Here is a 21,464-nt window from a genome sequence, read left to right as displayed (position 1 = left end):
TTGCTAACACTGGATGTGGCCAGGCATTTAAATACTCCAGACTTCTGTCTTTTCATCTACAGAAGGCAATAAGAACAAACAACACAGAGGCAAACAGGCTGCACCCTCCAGGCAGGTGGAAGAGTCTGGAATCCTGAGAGTGGGCAGCCTTTGGGAATCAGCAAACTGTCTGATATAAGCAGAATGTTTTCCTCTGACCCTGAGCCAAAAAAAGTCTCACAGTTTTTATGAGTTACTTAAGAACGTTGTGCTCCAGCCAATGGCTCCATACCTTTGAGTATAAGGGCAGTGTAAACTGGACTCTGGATTATTAAAAAGAAAAAAAAAAACGGATGGGAAGTTGTGCTATGGTAGGCAGCTGGAGGGATCTGAGAGGAGCTAGGAGGGAGTGGGGATTTCAAAGCATTGATAAAATGTTGCATTAAAAAAGTACTTTGTGATCAAAACCTAGTCAAGATCAAGGCAGTGAAACTGGACATAGATGGGGAGGGACTCATGAAGTCCAGCCTCTGGATGAGACATTTTCACTGTTGACAGTTGCTGGGGGAAGGAAGCTCAGTTCCCTTTAGGGAAGTGGCTCTTGTTAGGTTGCCCATGCTGCAGTGGCTGGTCCTGTACCTGGACACTTAAGGATAGCACTAATTAGGGACCAAGGAAAGGGGATACGGCGTTGGGAGGAGAATGTGATGGGGTGGATGGTGGTGAGGAGATCTGGAAGGAACTGGAGAGTAAGTGAGGAGTCCGTATGATTAAAATGCATCATAGACACGTGATATTCTCAAAGAAGAATAATTGTAGAAAGAACCCTGTGATCGTCCCAAACTAAGTGCGTTATCTAGGGGACTTGGGATGGTGGTGTCTGCATTTCCCAATATTCGTCTAAAGTTTGGAGCCGTTAAGTTACAGACTTTGAACTGGAGTTTCCCAAGTTTTAATGTAAACTTGGTGTGTAAACAGTCCCTAGTAAGCTCAGTTTATGAACTGCTAGTCAACCAGCTAACTGTTAGCTTCTAAGTAATTATTAAAGAATGGTCATTCTGCTACTTTGTAGCTTTGCTCTATTTATAGGTATGATAATATCTTTAACATTTTGCTTTTGTTGTGCATGTAGACATGGTGTATGTGGGCTTGCATGTCACAGATGTGTGTGAAGGTCTGAGGATAACTTTGTGGAGTTACTATCTTTATGTGGGACCTGGGAATCTCAGGTTGTCAGGATGTGTGTAGAATACCTTAACCCCCGAACCATCTTTCCTGCCAATATATTTTTAATTGAGTAAGTAAATACACAATCCATGCTAACATTCTTGTTTCCTTGAGAATAAATAAATGAGTAATGCATCCAAACTCACGTGTCTCTACACCTAAAAGAACCAATTTTGCTGTCTGTGAGTTACACTCAGTAAAACTGACCTCAAGAAAAAGGAGGAGGAGAAATGAACGATCAAAGTGTCAAAAAAAACAACAACAACAACAACAACAACAAAAACTCTTTATAAACCACACAAGAAGATTGAGTGTTTCCATTCGATATGATATTGGGGATTTTACGGGGAGCAGTGGCCATAGGCCTGGGGAGGCAGAAACCAGAATGCTAAGGGTTGAGACATAGGTCAACCAATAATTAACGGTTGCCTCCCAGTATCTATTTTTCCCCTTTTCTAGGAGTACAAACTCTCTAATTTTGGCCGTGTTCTTGGCCGTGCCGAATGAGGTCTGCTTTGCCCAGTCCCTCTGAAAATTTAATTGTGAAACCATGTGACTGAACTGTGGACAAAGAGGTTTGAGTGGAAGGCTCCTGAGAGCCTTCCTGGGAGGCAGCTGGCGCACATCCTTGGCCTTTCTTTGCTCCTTTCCCCTTTGCGAGGGTTGAAACGGAGACATGAAGGTTGGAGCTGCTGAGGCCGAGCGGGACTATGGGATGATTTTGGAAAGGAAGTCCACATAGAATGGCGAAAAGTGAAGAATCTTGTTTTTTTTAGCTTTTTGAAAACACTTGGGAGGTTAGCCCAGCACTGCTTATCTCTGAATTTTTAAGAGTGGAAGACAACTGTGAGAGGAGATGTCTCAGCTGATAAAGTACTTCAACGCAAGCATGAGAGCTAGCGTATGGGTCCCCAGCAGCCATGTAAAGAAAGCTGATGGAACCGCACCAATTTCCAACTCCAGTGTTGGGAAAGCAGAGGAGTTGATTTTTGGAGCTGTCTGGCCAGCCAGCCTCACCAATCAGTGAACTTCAGGGTCAGGGAGATCCTGCCTCAAAAAAATTAAGTGGAGAGTAACTGAGGGAAATACTCAGAATCAACTTCCGGCCTCCACAAGCATGTAGGCATGCGCACGCGCGCGTGCGCACGCACGCACGCGCGCGCATACACACACACACACACACACATTTGGAGTAGAAAATCAACAGTTTTTCAGTTTAAACCTCACCGGTGCTCAAACTTGCACCAAACCTATGACTGGGAGGAGACCGGAAGTGGTGGGCGTCCAGCTGGTGAATACAGAGAGCAATGGAGGGGAAGCATCAAGGCAGGATGGCAGCTGGAAAGCCAATCGGGTGATAAAAGGCTTTGATAATTTTCAGACCGCGGACAGCAGAGTCTCCGTGGGGGACAGAGAATCTACATGAAAAGAAGCTCTATGAACAGTCCCTGTTCCTGAGCCTTTCCGACTCACTCACTAGAAGGAAAGCAGGAGCCTTCATTGCAGTTACAGCTCAACCCTGGTTTTCTTGTCCTTATGATGGGTGGGGCTCTTTGCAACCCACAGACCTCTCTTGATGCTGGCTCCTGCTGACTGCCTGTCTGTGTCCTCTGACCTTTCCAGTCTGGCAGAGGCTTTCCTTGGCGCCTGGCTAGGCAGGTCACTCAACTTTTTTTTTGTTTTTGAGGCTTATCTCACGCTGTAGCCCAGGCTAACTTTGAGAACTTGCGGATCTTCCTTCCCTGCCTACCCAGTCTGGGTTGGGATTACAGGGGTGCCTACCACTACACACAGCTAACCCTTTTAAAAGATGTAAATTGCCAAGAAAATCACTCAGAAGAAAAAAAATGAATGATTTTTGAATTATTCACAGAGTTCTGCAAATCTCACAGATTAACCTGAGATTATCAGACAGAGAGAGCATGCTCTGATTAAAAAATTGTTATGCACCTGTGTACATGTTTTGTGTACGCATCTGTGGGCTGATGGGCGCGCTGGAAAACCAGTGAAAACCAGAGGACGACTTTATTGAATTACTACTCTCCTTGGACCTTGATCGAACTCAGGTCGCCGGACAAGCACCCTTCCTCACTGAGCCATCCCTCTGACCTTATATATATATTTGTTTGTTTAATAATAACATCTTCAGCCATGGTTTTTCTTTCTGGGCACCGTCTTTCTCCTTCAGCCTGGAGCATGGCAGAGACTGATGGCTTTGCCTGGGCAGCACCCCACAGTCCGTCTTATAGATGGATCAGGCAATACATGGAGACGCTGAAGCTTGCCCCACCTGTTCATTGCAGTGGACGAGGAGCCTGCTCGTACAGAACTCTTTGGGCACAAAGCAGGGAATTCATGACTCCGGGGAGCTTATTACCACAGGGTGGGGCTGAGGTAACTTGTAAAATCATATTCAATGTAACTCTTGGAGAAAAACAGGCCAGGGATATCTGAAGAACATCTTCCCGGCAGGCAGGAAGTCGGAGAATATGGAGTGACACTGAGCTGGGCGTGGGATCGCCCAAGTGGAAACACCGCAAGAACTTGCGGCAGCGCAGCTGGAGTTTTCCTGGTCCCTCCCGCAGACACCGGCTGCGCTGGCATAATGGCGTTTCGCAGTCCCAGACAAGCCCCGCTGAAGGCAACGCTTGCTGTTTTGCAGAGGCCAGAAGCCTCCTGCAACTTCTAGGCGGCGACAACTGCTACCTGCTACCTTGCCAAGGACTCCATCGTTTCCCTATGCCCCCTAGGACGTGCCACCCAGCGCCACCGCCCCTCGCCCCCTCCTATGCTTCTCCCGGAGCTCTGCGCGGCGCCGCCGTGGGTCCCAGGGGAGTCGGGAGCGCACCTGCAGCATCGGGCGCCCAGGGGACCAGGGCGCGGGGTAGCCGCCTCGCCTGGCGCACGGCTGGTGGCGCGCTCCCTTCCGGATCCCCTTAAGTGAAGAGGCTCGGTCTAGCACCCGGCGAATAACGTTATCCAATTGCTTCCCGTTTTACTCGCAGGCTGGGAGCCGCGAGAGCCAGAGTATTCCCTTCGCCAGTGCTCCAGGGGAGGCGGGCGGGGACCGGGGAACGGCTGGGCTGCTCCACCTTGCAAGTGGCCAGAGAACCCCGGGCAGAGGCCAGCAGCGACTGAAGCCCCGCAGCAGTGCACCGGGCTGTCCGGATCCCCGCGATGGAGTGAGTATCCCCGCGCAGCGCGTAGCTCGGTGCTTCCCTGGGCATGTTGCTATGGTGACCGATCCCCGCTCATCTCTGTCCAGTCTGGGTGTTTAATTTCAGTCCAGTGTGTTCCTCTTCCTGTTTCTATAGCAGCCGCTGTGGAGGGGGTATCGACAGCCCCCGAGCTGCAGGGATTTGTGCCATTGCCTTGGGGGCACATGGGGTGTCATGTTGCTAAGGAGCCAGACCTGTTTTAAGCTTCTCTGGGTCCTTGCTCCCGACCTTGTGCTTCTTGGGGAGTTGGCTGCGATAGCCATTACTTCCGATTCCTAACCATGTCAGCATTATTGGACTGCAGTTAAGAGGCGTGTGTGTGTGCGTGCGTATAGGGGGGTGTCACTGCGGATCCGAAGCAAACGTGATTCCCTAAGAATGTGATGGAAGGCTGTTGAGTTGTGAGAGATATAAGCCAGACTGGCTACTAAAAGCCACCGGAGGACCCAAAATAATTGATTTGCTCCTGGGGAAATGAGAAATGAGACAGAAATGTCCTAGCAGCAGTGACCATCTTGGGTATCACCCGCATTTCACGGGGGGTGGGGTGGGGGAAAAGATGGCAAGGAGACAAGAGAGGCGGTAACCAGAAAAAGACACAATGAGGTCTCTGGGTGTGGACCCAGACTAGGGTTGCGTGTTTCTTTCTGCCTTCCCAGTCGCTCTCCCAGGTTGATATTGCAGCAAGGTCCCCGTGACAGGCGTCAGCCTGCCGCTCCAAGAAAGTCAGCAATTACATCTTTGCTCACTTGGTCATCTCCCCCTCTCGCTCTCTTCCCACGGGTACTCGCTGACTTTGAGGTCATATGAAATCATATTTCAGGTTGGAGATAATGTCATGCTTCCAGATACTAGGATCTCCATGCCAAACCCAAAGAGCCTGGATTCAGCTTTTATCCTTCTGCATAACCAATTGTGCAGATGCAATTTAATCCTCACAGAGTGGAAAGGAGACGCGGAGATGATGTGGCACATTAGGAGTGAGGGGTTGTAGGAAATTATTCTTTGGTTGGCAATGGCATTGTTGAGTTCCCATGCTAGTGTTTTAATGGCTGTGAGCCTCAGTTTCCCCAATCACAATCAGAAAAAGACATCCCTTATTATTTAGAGTTATTGAGAAGATCAGATAATATTTGCTTCTCTTCTAAATTTATAAATTTTATAAATTTATAAATTGTAAAATCAAATAGAGGAATTGGACATTAAGGGCTGGTCTCCAGAGTCAGGTTGTCTGGGACTGAAGCCTTTGACACATTGCTGAACAATGTCAATCTCTCTGGGTTTCATTGTCCCCTTCTAGAAAATGAAACAATAGTAGTTCTTTTCTTTGAGTATAAATTAAGCAATTGATATACATGTATAAATACATATGTGTTAATACACATGCATTTTAGAACAGACCCAGAGCTAAGTATCACACAGTGTCTGTAAGTAGTGTCTATCTTTTAGTATTATTGTTGTAGTCCCCAGCCTTCTCTGTTGACAGTTTATGGCATATTAGATTGGTAGAAAGCCAGTTTTTGGACAGTTTTTATAATTTAAAATATTCATTTACTTATTTCATGTGTGCACATGCCTCAACATGGGCATGGAGGTCGGAGGATCGCTGGTGAGAGCTGGTTCTCTCCTCCCACTGTGTGGATCCTGGGTCAGTAGGTTTGTATTAGCTATGCTAGCTCTCCAGCCCACAGATAATGTACACAGAAATACAATGTCCTACGGGCAACTGAACCTGCTGCAGTTCCCATGATGACATTGTGGCAGCGAGGACTTGGGCGAGCTTCTGGTACTCAGTACCGTTACGGGGCACCTTGGCCTCTGAGTGTTCATCCCCGTTGGTCATATGGAGACTGCCCTTGACCAGGGATTGAACGCTGACTTAGTTGTCTCATGGTGCAGGGTTGAGGACAGCCTGTTTTTTTTCGAGGATGAGGCACAGTGATTTTTATCCCCACACTAATGTCTCTCTCCTAGACTTAGCATCTGGTCTTCATAACTGTGGCACAGAGCCTCAGGACTTCACACTGTTTCCTCCTGGTCTTCGCTGTGGTTGGTACCAGGTGTGCCTACCTCAGACCTCTCTCTCTCTCTCTCTCTCTCTCTCTCTCTCTCTCTCTCTCTCTCTCTCTCTCTCTCTCTCCTTTTGGGTACGCACATGTCCCCCTACTCTGGTCAGTCTGATTTTGGTTTTTTTACCCCATGTGACATTTGAAAGTGCTCCGTGAACCTACTTAATTTTCAACTGTCTGTCTGCCACACTTCCTTCCTTCCTTAAGGTCATTAATATCCCACTCTTTTCTTTCCTTCACAATACTGCATTTTCTGTCCACCCATGGGCCTAACAACATTTCTCAAATGTCAAGCCTTGCGCTTCTGCCAATCCAATCTCACCCCCTCATCTCATCCCAGGTAGCCAGGCTTCTTTGAATATGAGTGAGATATAGTTTTAGTTCCCTTCACTTATTGTGTCCAACTTGCATTTGTGAAAAAATTAATTAAAAGAAGGAATGAATTTGAATTAGCTTTCCCGTTTAATCAATGGCTATTTGTTGAGATTAGCAGTGGTTCATAAAACAGTCATGATTCTCATAGCATGGAGTTCAAAATCTAATAAGAACAGATGCTATCCCACTAAGCACAGGAGCCGTGTGATGCTAACCCAATAGACCCAGGAGCCATGCGATGCTAACCCAGTAAAAACCCAGGAGCCATGAGATGCTAACCCAGTAAATCCAGAAGCCATGAGATGCTAACCCAGTAAATCCAGAAGCTGTGAGATGCTAACTCAGTAAATCCAGAAGCCATGAGATGCTAACCCAGTAAATCCAGAAGCCGTGAGATGCTAACTCAGTACATGCAGAAGCCATGAGATGCTAACCCAGTAAACCCAGGGGCCATGCCATGCTAACCCAGTAAACCCAGAAGCCATGGAATTGCAAGGTGCAACACACACTGTGAGAAGAAAGGACACAGAGGAAATGATAGGAAGAGTAAGGGCGTTGGATCAACCCATTAGAGAAGCCTCCTTGAGAAGCTGATACTTAATGTGAGATCTAACGGATGAGTTAGGGTTGCCGAGTATCACATGAAGGGAAAAAAACAGCTGGAGCTGTGATGACAGCATGTGCCAAGGCCTGGAGGCAGGAGAGCTTGCCATGCTGGGACAATGGAAAAATAGGTGGTGTGCCTGGAGCTTTAAAGACGGAGCAGAGGTGGTCCAGGGATGAGGCTGGAGAATGTGTGTGTGAGTGAGTGTGTATGAGTGTACAAGAGTGTGAGCATGCGTGTTCGTGTGTGTGAACATGTGAATGCATGTGTGAGAGTGTGTGTGGATGTGAGTTATATGAATGTGTGAGAGTGTGAGCATGCGTGTTAGTGTGTGTGAGCATGTGAAGAGAGTGTGTGTAGATGTGAGTGTGTATATGAATGTATGAGTGTGAGCATGCGTGTTAGTGTGTGTGAGCATGTGAAGAGAGTGTGTAGATGTGAGTGTATATGAATGTATGAGAGTGTGAGCATGCGTGTTAGTGTGTGTGAGCATGTGAAGAGAGTGTGTATAGATGTGAGTGTATATGAATGTATGAGAGTGTGAGCATGTGTGTCTGTCAGTGTGTGTGAGTCTGTGTGAACATGTGAGTGTGTGAATGCATGTGTGTGAGTGTGTGGATGTGAGTGTATATGAGTGTATGAAGTGTGAGCATGTTTGTTAGTGTGTGAATGCATTATGAGAATTTGTGTGTGAGGGTGTATGTGTGTGTGGTTGTGACTGTGAGTGTATATGAGTGCATGAGAGTGTGAGCATGTGTGCCAGTGTGTGTGTGAATTTGTGTGAGCATGTGAATGTGTGAATGCATGTGTGAGAGTGTGTGTGACCATGTGTGTGAGTGTGTGTGGATGTGTGAGTGTATATGAGTGTATGAAGTATGAGCATGTGTTTGTGTGTGAATCTGTGTGAGCAGGTGAGTGTGTGAATGCATGTGTGAGAATGTGTGAGTGTGTGTGAATGTATATATGTGTGTGTTTCTCATCTATTGTGATTAAGAATATACTGACCAAAATGACTTACGTGAAAAAGGCCTTATTTGGGTATGTAGCTTCAGCAGGGAATAAGTCTATCATGGCAGAGAAGGCGTGAGAGCAGTCTGTCACTTGATTCTCCAACTAAAAGAACAGCAGCTTGGGCCAGGCTATAAATCTTCAAAGCCTGCGTCATTGATGTAATCCTTCCAACAAGGTTCTGCCTCCCAAAGGTTCCATAACCTTCCCAGATAGTGCCACCACCTGGTGACCAAGTGTCCAAACACATGAGCTGGTAAGGGGTTTAAACCACATCAGGGAAGGTCACAAAGAAGTTAATACTTCATGAAGACCTCGAGAACTTTGAATTTCATCACGAGTGTTTCAGAGGCTCGCTGAAGACAATGATAAAACATCAAGTCTAAAGATTATATAAAACCCCTCAACTGTTTTTTTCCCTTTTTCTTCTGAAGGTACTTAAAACAGGTGACTTAGAAACTATCCTAGCCAAGTTTTTGGAAACTATAAGTGTCCGCCAAAGGGAAGGGGACAATCAATTTAGAAATACAGCTGCCTATGTGCCAGAATCTGATAATCTTGGACAAACCAAGGTTGTCAAACAAAATCAAAGTATACGCAATTAAAAGGAAGTACATTTGTTCATGAACATTGTTGGCTTTGATCAAATAAGAGCTTCTTAACTTGGGTAAGGAAAGACTTGGTAGTAACTAAGCACCGAGGGTGGCTAACCACTCAGTTTAGAATATTCCTTGCTGGAGAGTTCTCTTCAGGATGTGTGGATCTGAGAAGCTCCTTTATGGGAGATCAGAGTCAGGGATGGTGTGGCCTGTGCCGAGCTGGGGCTCAGCTACGGCGCGTGTCAGCACGGCAGCCTTGGCTGTGGTTCTCAGTGAGTGTGAGCTGGATGTGGCTGGGAGAACACACGCCCACCTCCTAATCTGATGACACTCGTGAAGCTTTGCCTCACACTTCTCTGGAGCAGCCTACAAAACAGCGTGGGTTCAGCAAGGCGTGAAGAAACGTGACGTGGGAATTCTTCAAGCTCTTGCCATCCCTGCAAATTCCGGGGCTCTTGTGAAGCCCGTAGCCGCCTCAAAGCCCAACTGATGTTCCCACCCAGCCGGGCAGAGGCCTGCTTTTTATGTGGCTTGTGTGGCAAGTTGAGATCACTGAGAGGAGATCATAAAAGAGCTGAACTCGGTGGGGGCTGTGGACTGAGGCACATTCTGACCCTTGCCAAGGCTGACCAAGAACCCACTGGCCTCGGAGCCACAATTCTCCTGCTCCCACCTCTTGAGCTCTGTAATCACAAATGGGCACCACCACATTTGCCAGGGTTTGCAAATAAACAAATCCAGGCCCAGTAAAATTTAAGTGTGGTGAGGACGTGGAACCCCAAGTTCAGGACCAGCATCCATGCCTTCATTCATTTATGCAGGCATTGATTTATTTCACAAACTTTTGCTTAATATTTTCTCTGAGTCAGAGCTGTGAGAGGTAAATTGGGATAAACGATGACTCAGCATCCTTGGCTCTATCTTCCAGGGGTTCATGGGTTAGCCTGCATGTGACTACGGATGCCATGTACTTCCGGAAGATTTGCTTTGCTAATCCTGGCTCATGTGGAGTGGCCCGGACTCAGGCCACTATGAGCATTAATCATATGCTTCCTAATGTGTGGGAGCTCAGTGGTCTAGTGTGTGTGCTTGGCACGCACAGAAGCCCAGGCTTGATCCTCACCACCAAAAGAAAAACGTGTAAATACTTTTAGAGTTAATTTTATGATAATGTGTGATTTTAAGTAATCAGAATATCACAGAATTTGTCATCTGCACATCTTCATTTTCTATTCTTTCCTCCAAATCTCATCCCTTAGAGGCTGTTACCATGAATCATTTGGAGATTTCCTCCCGGGTAATTCAGATGCCCACAGCAGAGTCAGAAACAGGTGATTGGGGGTTAATGCTCCTGTTCACCCACAACATCCCTCTATGTGGCTCGGCAGCTTGCATTCTGTTCTCGCTACTCAATAACTTGCATTTTGTCCATGCTATTCTGTGCATGCCTTTGATGCAGCAAAATGCCCACACCCACTTCATCTGCATTTATTAACCAGTTTGTTTTTACTATGGAAGTGTGGCTAGCCAGCCCATCTTCATTGGACATGTATGTGCTTTGCTCCCATTTCTACCCATTATATACAATGCTACTGTGAACATCTTGGATGCTTCGGAAATGAATCTGAAAGCTGCTTTTGGGAAGTGTGGAGTGAGTGAATGAACGTGCATTCTGTAAGTTTCATCAGGTTCCATCAAGGTCTCCGAAAAGACCAGACCACCAACACAGCCTTACATTGCTGCAGTGACATCAGCCAGCCCTTTGTATGCTGGCCTGGATATTCGTGGCGTCCACTCCCCAAGAGCACTGTTGCCAGGGGCAGTGATCTTTCCTGAGCTGCGTCTGTGAGTTTAATATTTAGTTGGAAGATTCATTTTCAAGAAAGATTCAAAGGTAGTGAGTCTTTCTAACCTATTACTTCAATGAATAAATACACTGAATGTGTATAAAGTTTTAGGATCACAGCTGGGGATGAAACTCAGTTGGTAGAGTCCATACCTTGTCTGCAAGAAACTGTTAAATTGCAAATTTGGCATGGTGCCATGTACCTGTGATCATAGCACTGGAGCGGTTGAAGCAGGAAAGAAGTGTAAGGCCTTCTTTAGCTACACAGAGAGTTTGAGGCTAACCTGGGTTACATGAGACCCTGTCTAGAACAATTAGAATCAGGTCTTTCCCTTTCATAATTCTATGTGTTAACCTCTGATATTCTGACATAGATCTATGTCAGAACCTCAGATCTTTGCTGTGGCCAAAACTGAGCCTAGTCTGATTGTTTCTTCTTTGTGGATGGCTTGTCTCCTATCCTTCCAGACCCTTGCAAGCTTTTTATGCTGGCAGAATTACTTTTAAACCTTGGAAATTTTGAGACTTCTCTGCGGTGTTTCTCACTGCAAGCTATTGTGTTAGTTTTCCCTAGAAAACAGTGATTTCTTTGATCTGAAGAATCAGATTTTCACTTATGAATTCATTATTATCTTTTGCTTGTTATGGTTTTTGAAGTCAGAATCTCACTATATAACCCAGGCTTGCCCTGAGCTGTGGTTTTGCCCACTGGCCTCAAATTTATGACCCTTTCCCCTTAGCCTCCTGAGGTCTAATCTTGTAGTTGTATGGCATTATCCTCGATGGTTTCTGTTTGTTGATTAGTTTCTTCATGCATTTCAGTGTACAAAGATCTGCATTCTCTGTTTCCTACCACAGGGGACAACCCACTGTTCCACCGTCCTGATTCATCCCTACGGCTTTGTTACACTGAAAAGTCTATCGATAATGGACACTTTTGCTTTGCAAGGCAACATTTGTTTATTGTTATTCTGGTGTAGTTTTCATATTTGTAGTGGTTTTCTTTTTCCTTTCCTTTCTCTCTCTCTCTCTCTCTCTCTCTCTCTCTCTCTCTCTCTCTCTCTCTCTCTCCCCTTCCTTTCCCTTCCCTTCCTTCTCCTTCCTTCCTTCCTTCCTTCCTTCCTTCCTTCCTTCCTTCCTTCCTTCCTTCCTTCCTTCCTTCCTTCCTTCCTTCCTTCCTTCCTTCCTGTCTTTCTGTCTTTCTGTCTTTCTTTTTTCTTTTTGAGACAGGGTTTTTCTGTAGCTTTGGAGCCTGTCCTGGGACTCGCTATGTAGACCAGGCTGGCCACAAACTCACAGAGATTTGCCTGCCTCTGGCTCCTAAGTGCTAGGATTAAAGGTGTGCGGCACCACTGCCCGACTTGTTGTGGTTTTGTTGTTATCTTCAGTTCTTTCCCTGACTCTGCTAGCTCACTTGGCACTTCATTTTATTCTTGTTTAAGGATTTATTTATCTGTTATGTATTTACTTACGTGTGTGTGGATGTGTGCACGCGTGATACATGAATGTGCTCTTGAGCCTAGGTGCCAAGGCTGGAAGAGAGCATTGGCTGTCCCCCTCTATCACGCTCTCTACACCTGGGCTTGCATTTTTCTAAGCTAGATCAAAAGGTGGCAAGTCCCAGCAATCCTGCTATCTCCACCCTCCACAGAGTGAACGTTAAAGGCATTTGTGGGGATCCCTGGCTTGTTGCACAAATGCTAGGGTCCCAGTTCCAGTCCCCATGTGGCATGAAGCTCTTATGCTGAACTGTCTCTCTAGTCCCCTGCACTTTTTCTTTTTGAAGACCCATCATTTAAAAAAGGTGTTTTGCATGCTTGGAGAATAATTTATTTGGTTTATATGTTTCTTATGCTATGTTCTGAAATGCCCTCATCTGCTCCTTGCTTGCAGATCTTTTCCTTTGAAGGGGAATAAGTGTGCACAGAGCATTTACACTTGCGGAGTGCTTTGTGCTTACTACTTACAAATGGAGCAGTTGTCCCTGTCGGAAGCAGAGACAGCCAGTTTGGGAGGGCAGGAACTAGAGCTGACATTTTGTCTCATGAATATTTCTTATTATTCTACCCTGTCTTTTTGGAAAAAAAAAAAACAAAACACCAAAATAAAACTTCATAATGAGTGAGCAGATGATTTGGTTCGCAAATCGTGGCTGGCTTTCTGGGTGTTTGTGTGCACGAAAGGTAGGTGTTTAGTTCCTATTTATTACCACTTGGTTGCTTTTAGTCGGCACCTACAATGGCTGTTTTTCTCTTTGCTCTGATAAAATGCTTAACAGAGGCAGCTTAAGGATGATAATGCTTATTCCGACGCAGGGCTTGAAGGCCCTCACTACTCTTGCAGAAGCGGCATGGCTTCAGGGTTGTGAGGCAGCCGGTCTGTTCCATTCACCATCAGGAAGCAGAGAGGGCCGAATGCCGGCGTTCTCCCCACTTTTCCACTTTTATTCAATTTAGGGCCCGTCCCTTAGGGTTTCTGTTCCTGTGAAGTGATGCCATGACTATGGCAACTCTTATAAAGGAAACATTTAATTGGGACTAGCTTACAGGTTCAGAGGTTCAGTCCATTATCATCATGGTGGGAAACAGGGCAGCATGCAGCCAGACATGGTTCTGGAGAGATAGCTGGGAGCTCTACATTTGGAGCCATAGGCATCAGAAAGAGACAGTGAGACATTAGGCCTGGCTTGAGCATCCAAAACCTCAAAGGCTACCCCCAGTGACACACTTTCTCCAACAAGGCCACACCCCCAATAATACCACTCCCTATGAGTCTATGGGAGGCCATTTTCATTCAGACCACCACAGGACTTCACCCCATGGGATAGTATTCAGTGTGGATCTCCCATCTTCAGCTAAACTTTTCTGGACACACCCTCATAGATGTACAAGGAGGTGTGCTTCCGTAGGGACTTTAAGTCTTATTAAGCCGGCAATGGAGAGCAACTATCACAGCGTGTATAGAGTGAGGTAGGCAAAGTCATCAACCGGGGCCATTGTGGTTCTTTTGTTTTCTGCATCCCTTGCCTCCAGATGTTACGTCTGTGTTAAGGCTTAGGTTTATCATTCCTTCAACCCATCACCATTAAATACCTACTGTGTGCCAGGCACTGTGCTAGTACCCATGATACAAACATAAAGACAATGCCATCCCTGCCTTCCCATTCTGAGGAGAGAGAAACACAAATGATTAAGTGATCATGATAAGATATAATACATGAAAAAAAAAAGATATAATACATGTTCTGCGAAGAGAGAGAACGAGTGATGAGAGGCTGTCAGAAGGTCGCAGGGTACAGGAGCCAAAGTGAGTCTTGGCAGCCGAGGGATGCTGAGAGGTTGAGATGCTTAGTGCCAAGCTCTTGCTTAACCCCTGAGACTAATTTACCATAAAACCTCTGTGCTTAATATCTCTGGGCGTTGTCCTACAACAGACTAATCCTAGTTCTGAAGAAATATTTCAGACATCGTTAAATAGAATTTGAAAAATGAGCTCAACTTTCAACTATCTTTCTTATACTGAGGCTTCCTCCGTGATCCTTCTCACTGAGGGAGGTGGAAAATGCCTGCCCTCTTGAGGAACCAGAAACTCAGTTTTTCAGATGCTGGTGCAAACTGGAATCACTAAAAACAAAGAAAACAGAGGTGAATGAAACAAATGAAAACAGGAAAACGAAGGTGGGATTTCCTGGGCACACAAAAGGCCTGGTAGGTGTGTAATTTGCTTTTTGAGATCACATCAAAAGCCTCTGACCCTTTTTTGTGTGTGTATGTGTGTGCCTGTGTGTGTAACACACACATGGAGGCAAGTGCTCAGCCTCCTGTGTCATCCTTGGAAGGCTGCCCACTTCTTTCAGTACATGGTCTCTCATTGGCCTAGAACATACCCATTAGACTAGACTGGCCAGCAAGCACCACGGACCTTCCTATCTACTCCCCAGTGTTAACACAGACACAGCCCACCATGCCTGGATCCTTTCCGTAGACTCTGGGGATCAAACTTAAGTGTTCGTGCTCGCAAAACAAGGACTTTATTGACTGAGCCACTCCACCCGGCCCCTAAGCCTCTGAAGGGTTGAAAGTCATCAAAACTGTCAGAGCTCTGTGATCTCCTCAGATCAGAGAGTCACTCTAAACTTGGTCTGGAAACAATTTAAAATCTTCCTATTCCAATGCAGAGCTCGCTTCTTTGCAGAAGGGGTGCAGAGTGTTTAAAGTTAATGGCCTTGGCAGTCCCCGTGGTTCCTGGGAGGCTCTGTCTGACTCTTGACTCAGAAAGGCTGAAATTTCCCTTTTTCTTTTTGTTTATCTTTCTTTTCAGATGCTGGCCAGAGCCTAAAAACGCTTTCTCTGGTACTTTGGAGCTTTTCATTTTGCCCTGAAGCTCCTCTCCCTGCCCTGTGACCGACCTCTATGCCTAACTCAAATGACCGTGGTGTTTCTTTCTTTCTCGTCAGGTCCCAGCTAAGGATTTGTAATAAATTTCTCTCTAAAACAAAGCAACAAAAATTAATGGCAAGAAGAATAAGATCTCAGTCCCCAAGACAGCACCTTTATCAGTATAATGAGCGCAGAGTCCCCAGCAACCATGTTAAAAGGAGATTGTGTTTATATGTGGGTCTGGGATCCGACTTGAGATCTCATATTCCCAAAATACATCTTACAAGATGGTGCCGGTGCCCGGGCATAGTGCTGATCCCAGTGGAGAGACAGTGCAGGGCTGTCCACATGAGCACTCTGTGGCCCAGCTGCAGCCATCCCCATGATACATCAGTGCTGCGTATTGAACCCTGAGCTTCATGCATGCTAGGCAAGCATGTGACACCTGAGCCGTATGCCCTGTGTAGGGCTGTTAATAATGCAGGAAGTGGAGGGTCTCAGCGTCCTTTTATATGTCCCCAAATAAGGTTCCAGGCAGGGTTTCCTTCGGCGGACTGGTGTTCAGCGATTTGCATAAGGACAAGCGAACAGACAAAGCAATCCCTGTCTCTTCCTTTCCTGTGATGTCACTGAGCAGTTCCCCATGAGTGGGTCAAAAACAAATGTTTGTTTTTAAAGTCAGAGCACTACGGCCTGTATGTTCAAACTGTTTACAGGGTAGATAAAGCTAATCTTACCTTTTAAAATATGAATAAGAAAATTTTAACTTAAAAAAATCTATATCTAGTTTTTTCCCTTTGGTCAGTTCTTTGATATTTTAAAAAATGATGGTTGGATCTAATCATCTGTGATCTCATGTCCTTTGTTTTGTTTTATTTTTCTTTTTCCTCTTAAATTTTATTTTATTTAGGGGGTTGTGCGGGGCGGAGGGCAGATGTGAAGGGATGGAAAATGAATGGGGTCAAGATGCATGATGCAGGGCTGGAGAGATGGCTCAGAGGTTAAGAGCACTGACTGCTCTTCCAGAGGTCCTGAGTTCAATTCCCAGCAACCACATGGTTGCTCACAGCCATCTATGAGACCTGGTGCCCTCTTCTGGCGGGCAGGCATACATGCAGACAGAACATTGTATACATAATAAATAAATAAATAAATAAATAACTAAATAAATAAAAGATGCATGATGCAAAAGGGACATAGAATAAGTAGGTAGATAGGTAGATAGATGATAGATAAATGATAGATAGACTAGATAGATAGGTAAGATGGATAAACAAATAGATGATAGATACATAGATGATAGATAGATGATAGAGACATAGACATGATAGATAGATGATAGACAGACAGATAGACAGAGATAGATAGATAGATAGATAGATAGATAGATAGATAGATAGATAGATAAAAAAGTCAGTAGTGTCCTGGTGCATTTGTCAAGACATGGTCACTTGAATGTGCTTCTCAGATGAGTGAGTTGCGTGCATGTGTGTGTGTGTGTATGCATCTGTGTGTGTGTGTGTGTGTGTAAACCAGAAGTGACATCCACCATCTTTCTCAATCCCTTCTCTATCTTGTTTTTCTTTGAGACATAGCCTCTCACTAGACTTGAAGTTCACTGATTGGCAGTGGAGTCTGGTTAGCAAGCCCCAAGGATCCTCCTGTCTCTCCTTCTCCCACGCTAGGATTATACTGCCACATCATGTGTGCGCCAGTGGTTTGATCTCAGTTCCCATGCCCTTGGGGCAAGCAATCTCCCCAGCCATCCCCCTGCCCCGCCCCTGCAAGCAGCTTTGGTAAAAGGAAAGTTCTGGGCGAGTCTAAGCAGAAAGGCCGCACAATCCACGCTGTGGACAAAGGAGGTGCCTGGCGTGGCTAGGAGGCTGCTGCATCCTGTAAGTGAGGTTTGGCAGGAGTTGGGCCGAGACAGTAGGGATGTTAGGAAGTAGTCAGATGTGCTGTGGTCTTTGGGGAGAGAACGTGACGCTGGTTCTACGATGACAGGATGGCTTTGCTAATACACTGCGATCAATGAGAAATGGAGTCCCGGTTTCAGCTCGTCTCCCCAGCTTACTGTCACAAATCTGTAGTCTTTTTTAAACATTATTTTTTTAAAATTGATTCTTTGAGAATTTCACATCATGTACTCCAATCCCACTCATTTCCCAGTCCCTCTGTAACATAGCATCCCCCCCCCCGCAAAAGGAAAACTTAAAATAAAAAATACAAATAAGGATATTAATTAAAAATAAACAAAGATAGAAAAACAAAACAAACAAAAGGCAAATAAGAACAGCAACAACAACAACAACAACAAAACACTTTGCTCCTCATCTTCCCCGCCTCTCCATCACCCCTTTATTCCTCTCAATGGCACAGGGAGCTGCAGTGTATCAAGCAGTAGATCCTTTGTCCACACAGCCTTACCTGCAAATGTTCATTGTGTAATGTGTTGGTGGTCAGGTTCAAGGCCTCTGGCTTCTGGTACCCCATCTATACTGGATCCTCACCGAAACTCCTCTCAGATATCCTAAAGTTGCCCTGAGTCACGGTGATCCTGCAGCCATGGTTCTGTAGGACCAGTCCCTTCATGGATTCCAGCAGATTATAGATGGGAGAGATGTTGGGGAGTGCCCACTCAAAGCCCTCAATATGTGCCTGAGAGATAGCTGAGCTAGTCAGACAGGGCTTCTGGGACCAAGCCCTTAGGTGAGGGGTGGGGCCAGTCCTCGCAAGTGTGGTCCTGGATGCAGTAGGGCCATGGACCCAGACATAGCTCTCAGCAGCAGCATGAGACCAGAAGTCACCATGGCCCCAGGAGGCAGGGTACAGTGCTCAGATCTGTATGGCCCTGGCAGCAGCATGACCCTCAGATACCAACATGGCCACAGGTGGCATCCCAGAACTGGGCATCAACAGAGGCCATGGACATCAACACAGACCCCGGCTACAGGAGGACCCAGACCCAGACATAATTCTTGTAGCCTTATTGCCAGACAGTTGACTTTAGGAGCTGACTGACTCCCTCCAATGCTCTCCAAGCTTACATGATGCCGACCTAGAACAGAGTAAATGAATACCTGCGTCTCTCTGTTCAGATTTCACTGTGTGGTGGCTGGAAGCTTGGGCATTGAAAAGTGAATTCTCTGTAAAAATGGATGTCGGTGAATGGGAGGCCCCAGGCCAGCGTCTGTTCACACATTCTTTTAACATCCTAAGATTGCTTCAGCATCAGGAGAAAAACCAGGCATTTGTCATTTGTAATCCCTGACTTCTCTGCTTTACTCACTAGCTGAGGCCTTTCTGGGCCATGAAATAGTATGATAGACCCCCCCTCTTTTTTTGGAGAAGGGAGGATACTCATATTTTCTAAAGCGTCGCTTCTGGGGGCTGAGGAGAAAGTGTTTACTGCCTGTGAGCAATTAGACAGTAACTTAGCATGGTGTGTGTGCGTGTGTGTGTGTGTGTGTGAGAGAGAGAGTGTGTGCACGTGTGTGTGTGCGCGTGTGTGTGTGCGCGCGTGAATGTGTGTGTGTACGTGCATGTGTGTGTGTGTGTAATCAATTGAGGGTCTTGAGAGGATTCAGGGAGACTAAGGAGGAAGGAATGGGCAGAGAGGAGACAGAGCGGGAAAGAGGGAGAGAGATGTTGGCCCATTAGAGGAGTTAGTACAACTAATTAGATTTTCGGGGTCCAGGCTCTCAGAGCAGCTAGGGAGGAGCGGGGACTGAAAGTTCTCTGATGAGCAGGACTTGTCACTGATTTTAGGTGCAGAGTTCAACCCCAGCAGTTTTCTGTGGGTCTCACCCTACCTGGCAACCAGGAAGTGGCAGCGGAGGTCACAGCAAAGGGTCAGATTTGGAACACCACGGAAGACTGAGTTCTGTGCTGTCTTGTTTTCTGTCATCTTGACACAGCTGAAGTCATCTGAGAGAAGGGAACTTTCAATTGAGACTCTTCCTTCACAAGATTGGGTTGTAGGCAGGCCTGTAGTATTTTCTTAATTAGTGATTGGTGGGGGAGGGCCCAGCCCATTGTAGATGATGCCTTCTCTGAGCTGGTAGTCTTGGTTCTATAAGAAAGCAGGCTGGGCAGGCCAAGGGGACAAGCCAGTAAGCAGCTCCCCTCCATGGCCTCTGCATCAGCTCCTGCCTCTAGGTCCCTGCTCTGCTTGAGTTCCTGCCCTGACTTCCTTCAATGATGGATTAGGATGCAGAAGTGTAAGTCAAATAAACACTTTCCTCCCCAAACTAAGACAGAAGTCGGTACCAGGATAATGGAGTGTTGCCGTGACAGATGTGACTGTACGTGGGGGAAGATTGCAGAAGGACTTTGAAACGTTGGGCTAGAAAAGTCATCCAGTGTTGTCTCAGTGGGCTGTGCTGAAGGACGTTGGAAGAGAAGAGTGTTGAGAACCGTGCAGAAGATGGGGACCTGGCTTGTGAAGCTCCAGAGGGAAGCAGAGACTTTACCAGGGCATTTGTGTGAAGAATCTGTGGTGTCTGCTCAGCTGAGCTGAAGAATGGGGTGTGATTACCAAGATGCCAGAAGTGAAACCCGTGGTTTGCTCAGACAATGGATGCTGATTAGCTGGGACTCAGGAATCGGCTGTGATTAAGAGGAGACCAGCATCATTGAGATGAAGTCTTCTGGGAAGTGTTTGTTCCATGTCAGGACACAAGCTGTGTTCCAGGTCATCAGGGTTATACTTCATGCTGGCAGCTGGACTTTGTAATGTGTGACAGTCTCCTAGGTAGTATTGATTTTGAAGGCAGGAAGGGACTGTGGAGAGTAGCTGATACTTGACACTATGAGGAGAGCTCAGGAGAGGCGGTTGCTGAACTTGCAGCCCAGTTGCAGCAGACACCCCGGCATTTTAGAAATGCCAGCGCCATGGAATGACCATCTAGAATGGCAGCAACAGTGGAGTGGAGTCATCCACAGCCTTAGCAGACAAGCTGGGTGTGCTGTGAAGGGCAGAGCTGGAGAAATGACCTAAGTGCTCTGGAGGAGCCCAGAAGATGCTTAGTGGTTCCAGACTTAGACATTGAGTTATTGACACAATTGGATTTGGTTTTGCTTTGCTCAGACTGTGACTGTGCCCTGGTTCTTCCTTTGTGGAGTAAGAAAATATTTAAGTCATTTACTATTTTACAGGAGCCTACAGTGGAGAGATTTTGAATTTTTTAAGAGATTTTGGAGCTTTATAAAGACTTTGATTTTGAAAGAGAGTTTGGATATTTTAAAGAGACTAATTACTAATTTTATAATCTTCTCTATTCAATAATTTTGTTCTTTACTCAATTCTATTTCCATAAAAAGGCTTCCCTAAATACCTTTTTAAAATGCATATAGCAAATGTATCAATAATAGGTTTATGTCTCAAGAGACTCAAGAATAATGAAGTCCATTCAGAACACTTAATACATCAGAAATGGGAGAAATTATGTACAAAAAATCTATAGCAACTGTAATATAAAAGGGTAAGCAGTCCCTTCAGAGTCAAGACTACAGCAATATTTTCTTCACCGTGATTTCATTACAACACAAAAGTTAAAATTTCAGCTAAACAGTAAAATCAAAAGACGAAGTAAGAGCGTTGTGAATTTTGGTAGGAATGACTTCCAGGGTATTCAAAGCTATGCAGTCATCACCGTCAATTTTAGGGCACTTTAATTACTCTGAAGTACCCGTACCCCTTATCTGTCATCCCTAGCACCCCAGTTTCCCACACCACAACAGCCACTAAATCTGTTTTTATCTCCATAGGTTTCTCTGCTTAGATATTTCATATGAAATAATGAAACCATCTGATCTCGTGTGACAGGCGGCTTTTACTTCATCATAATGATTTTGAGGTTTAACTGCATTGAAGAATGTCCTGGTACTTCATCTTCCTTTGGGGAATGAGACTCCATTATACAAGCTACATGGTTTTAAATATTTAACACTTCGTAAAGATGTGAATCAGCTTTAAGCAAAATTGCATAATCCATATTTGATTCTTATAAAAAATATGTTGTTCTATTAAAAAAAAGTTTATATGGCTGGTACTGCATCCTACAATCCCGGCACTTGGGAGCCTGAGTTGGGAGAATGGAGAGTTTGAGGCTGGCCTGGCCTACCTAGCAACTTCAAGATTAACAACAAAAATCTCTTT

General features: G+C 45.7%; 1 protein-coding gene across 5 annotated transcripts in view; it reads left to right on the top strand.

Annotated features, from left to right (window-relative positions):
• The first annotated feature begins 4,093 nt into the window (after positions 1–4,093).
• The window catches only part of Palm2akap2 (PALM2 and AKAP2 fusion), a 409,534-nt gene continuing 392,163 nt past the window's right edge, over positions 4,094–21,464 (top strand). For 2 of the 5 annotated variants that reach the window (XM_057790937.1, XM_057790934.1), the window contains exon 1: positions 4,259–4,388. In XM_057790937.1, coding sequence (XP_057646920.1) covers positions 4,384–4,388 — 5 coding nt within the window. In that variant the 5' untranslated portion in view covers positions 4,259–4,383. Of the gene's footprint in view, positions 4,389–21,464 lie in introns of all 5 variants that reach the window. The other 3 variants (XM_057790938.1, XM_057790935.1, XM_057790936.1) reach the window with 2 other exon arrangements.

This window comes from Chionomys nivalis, chromosome 16 (genome assembly GCF_950005125.1).
Source record: "Chionomys nivalis chromosome 16, mChiNiv1.1, whole genome shotgun sequence".
Lineage (NCBI taxonomy): Eukaryota > Metazoa > Chordata > Mammalia > Rodentia > Cricetidae > Chionomys > Chionomys nivalis.
The sequence above is the reverse complement of the archived record's forward strand: the minus strand, read 5'-3'. Positions and strand labels throughout refer to the sequence as shown.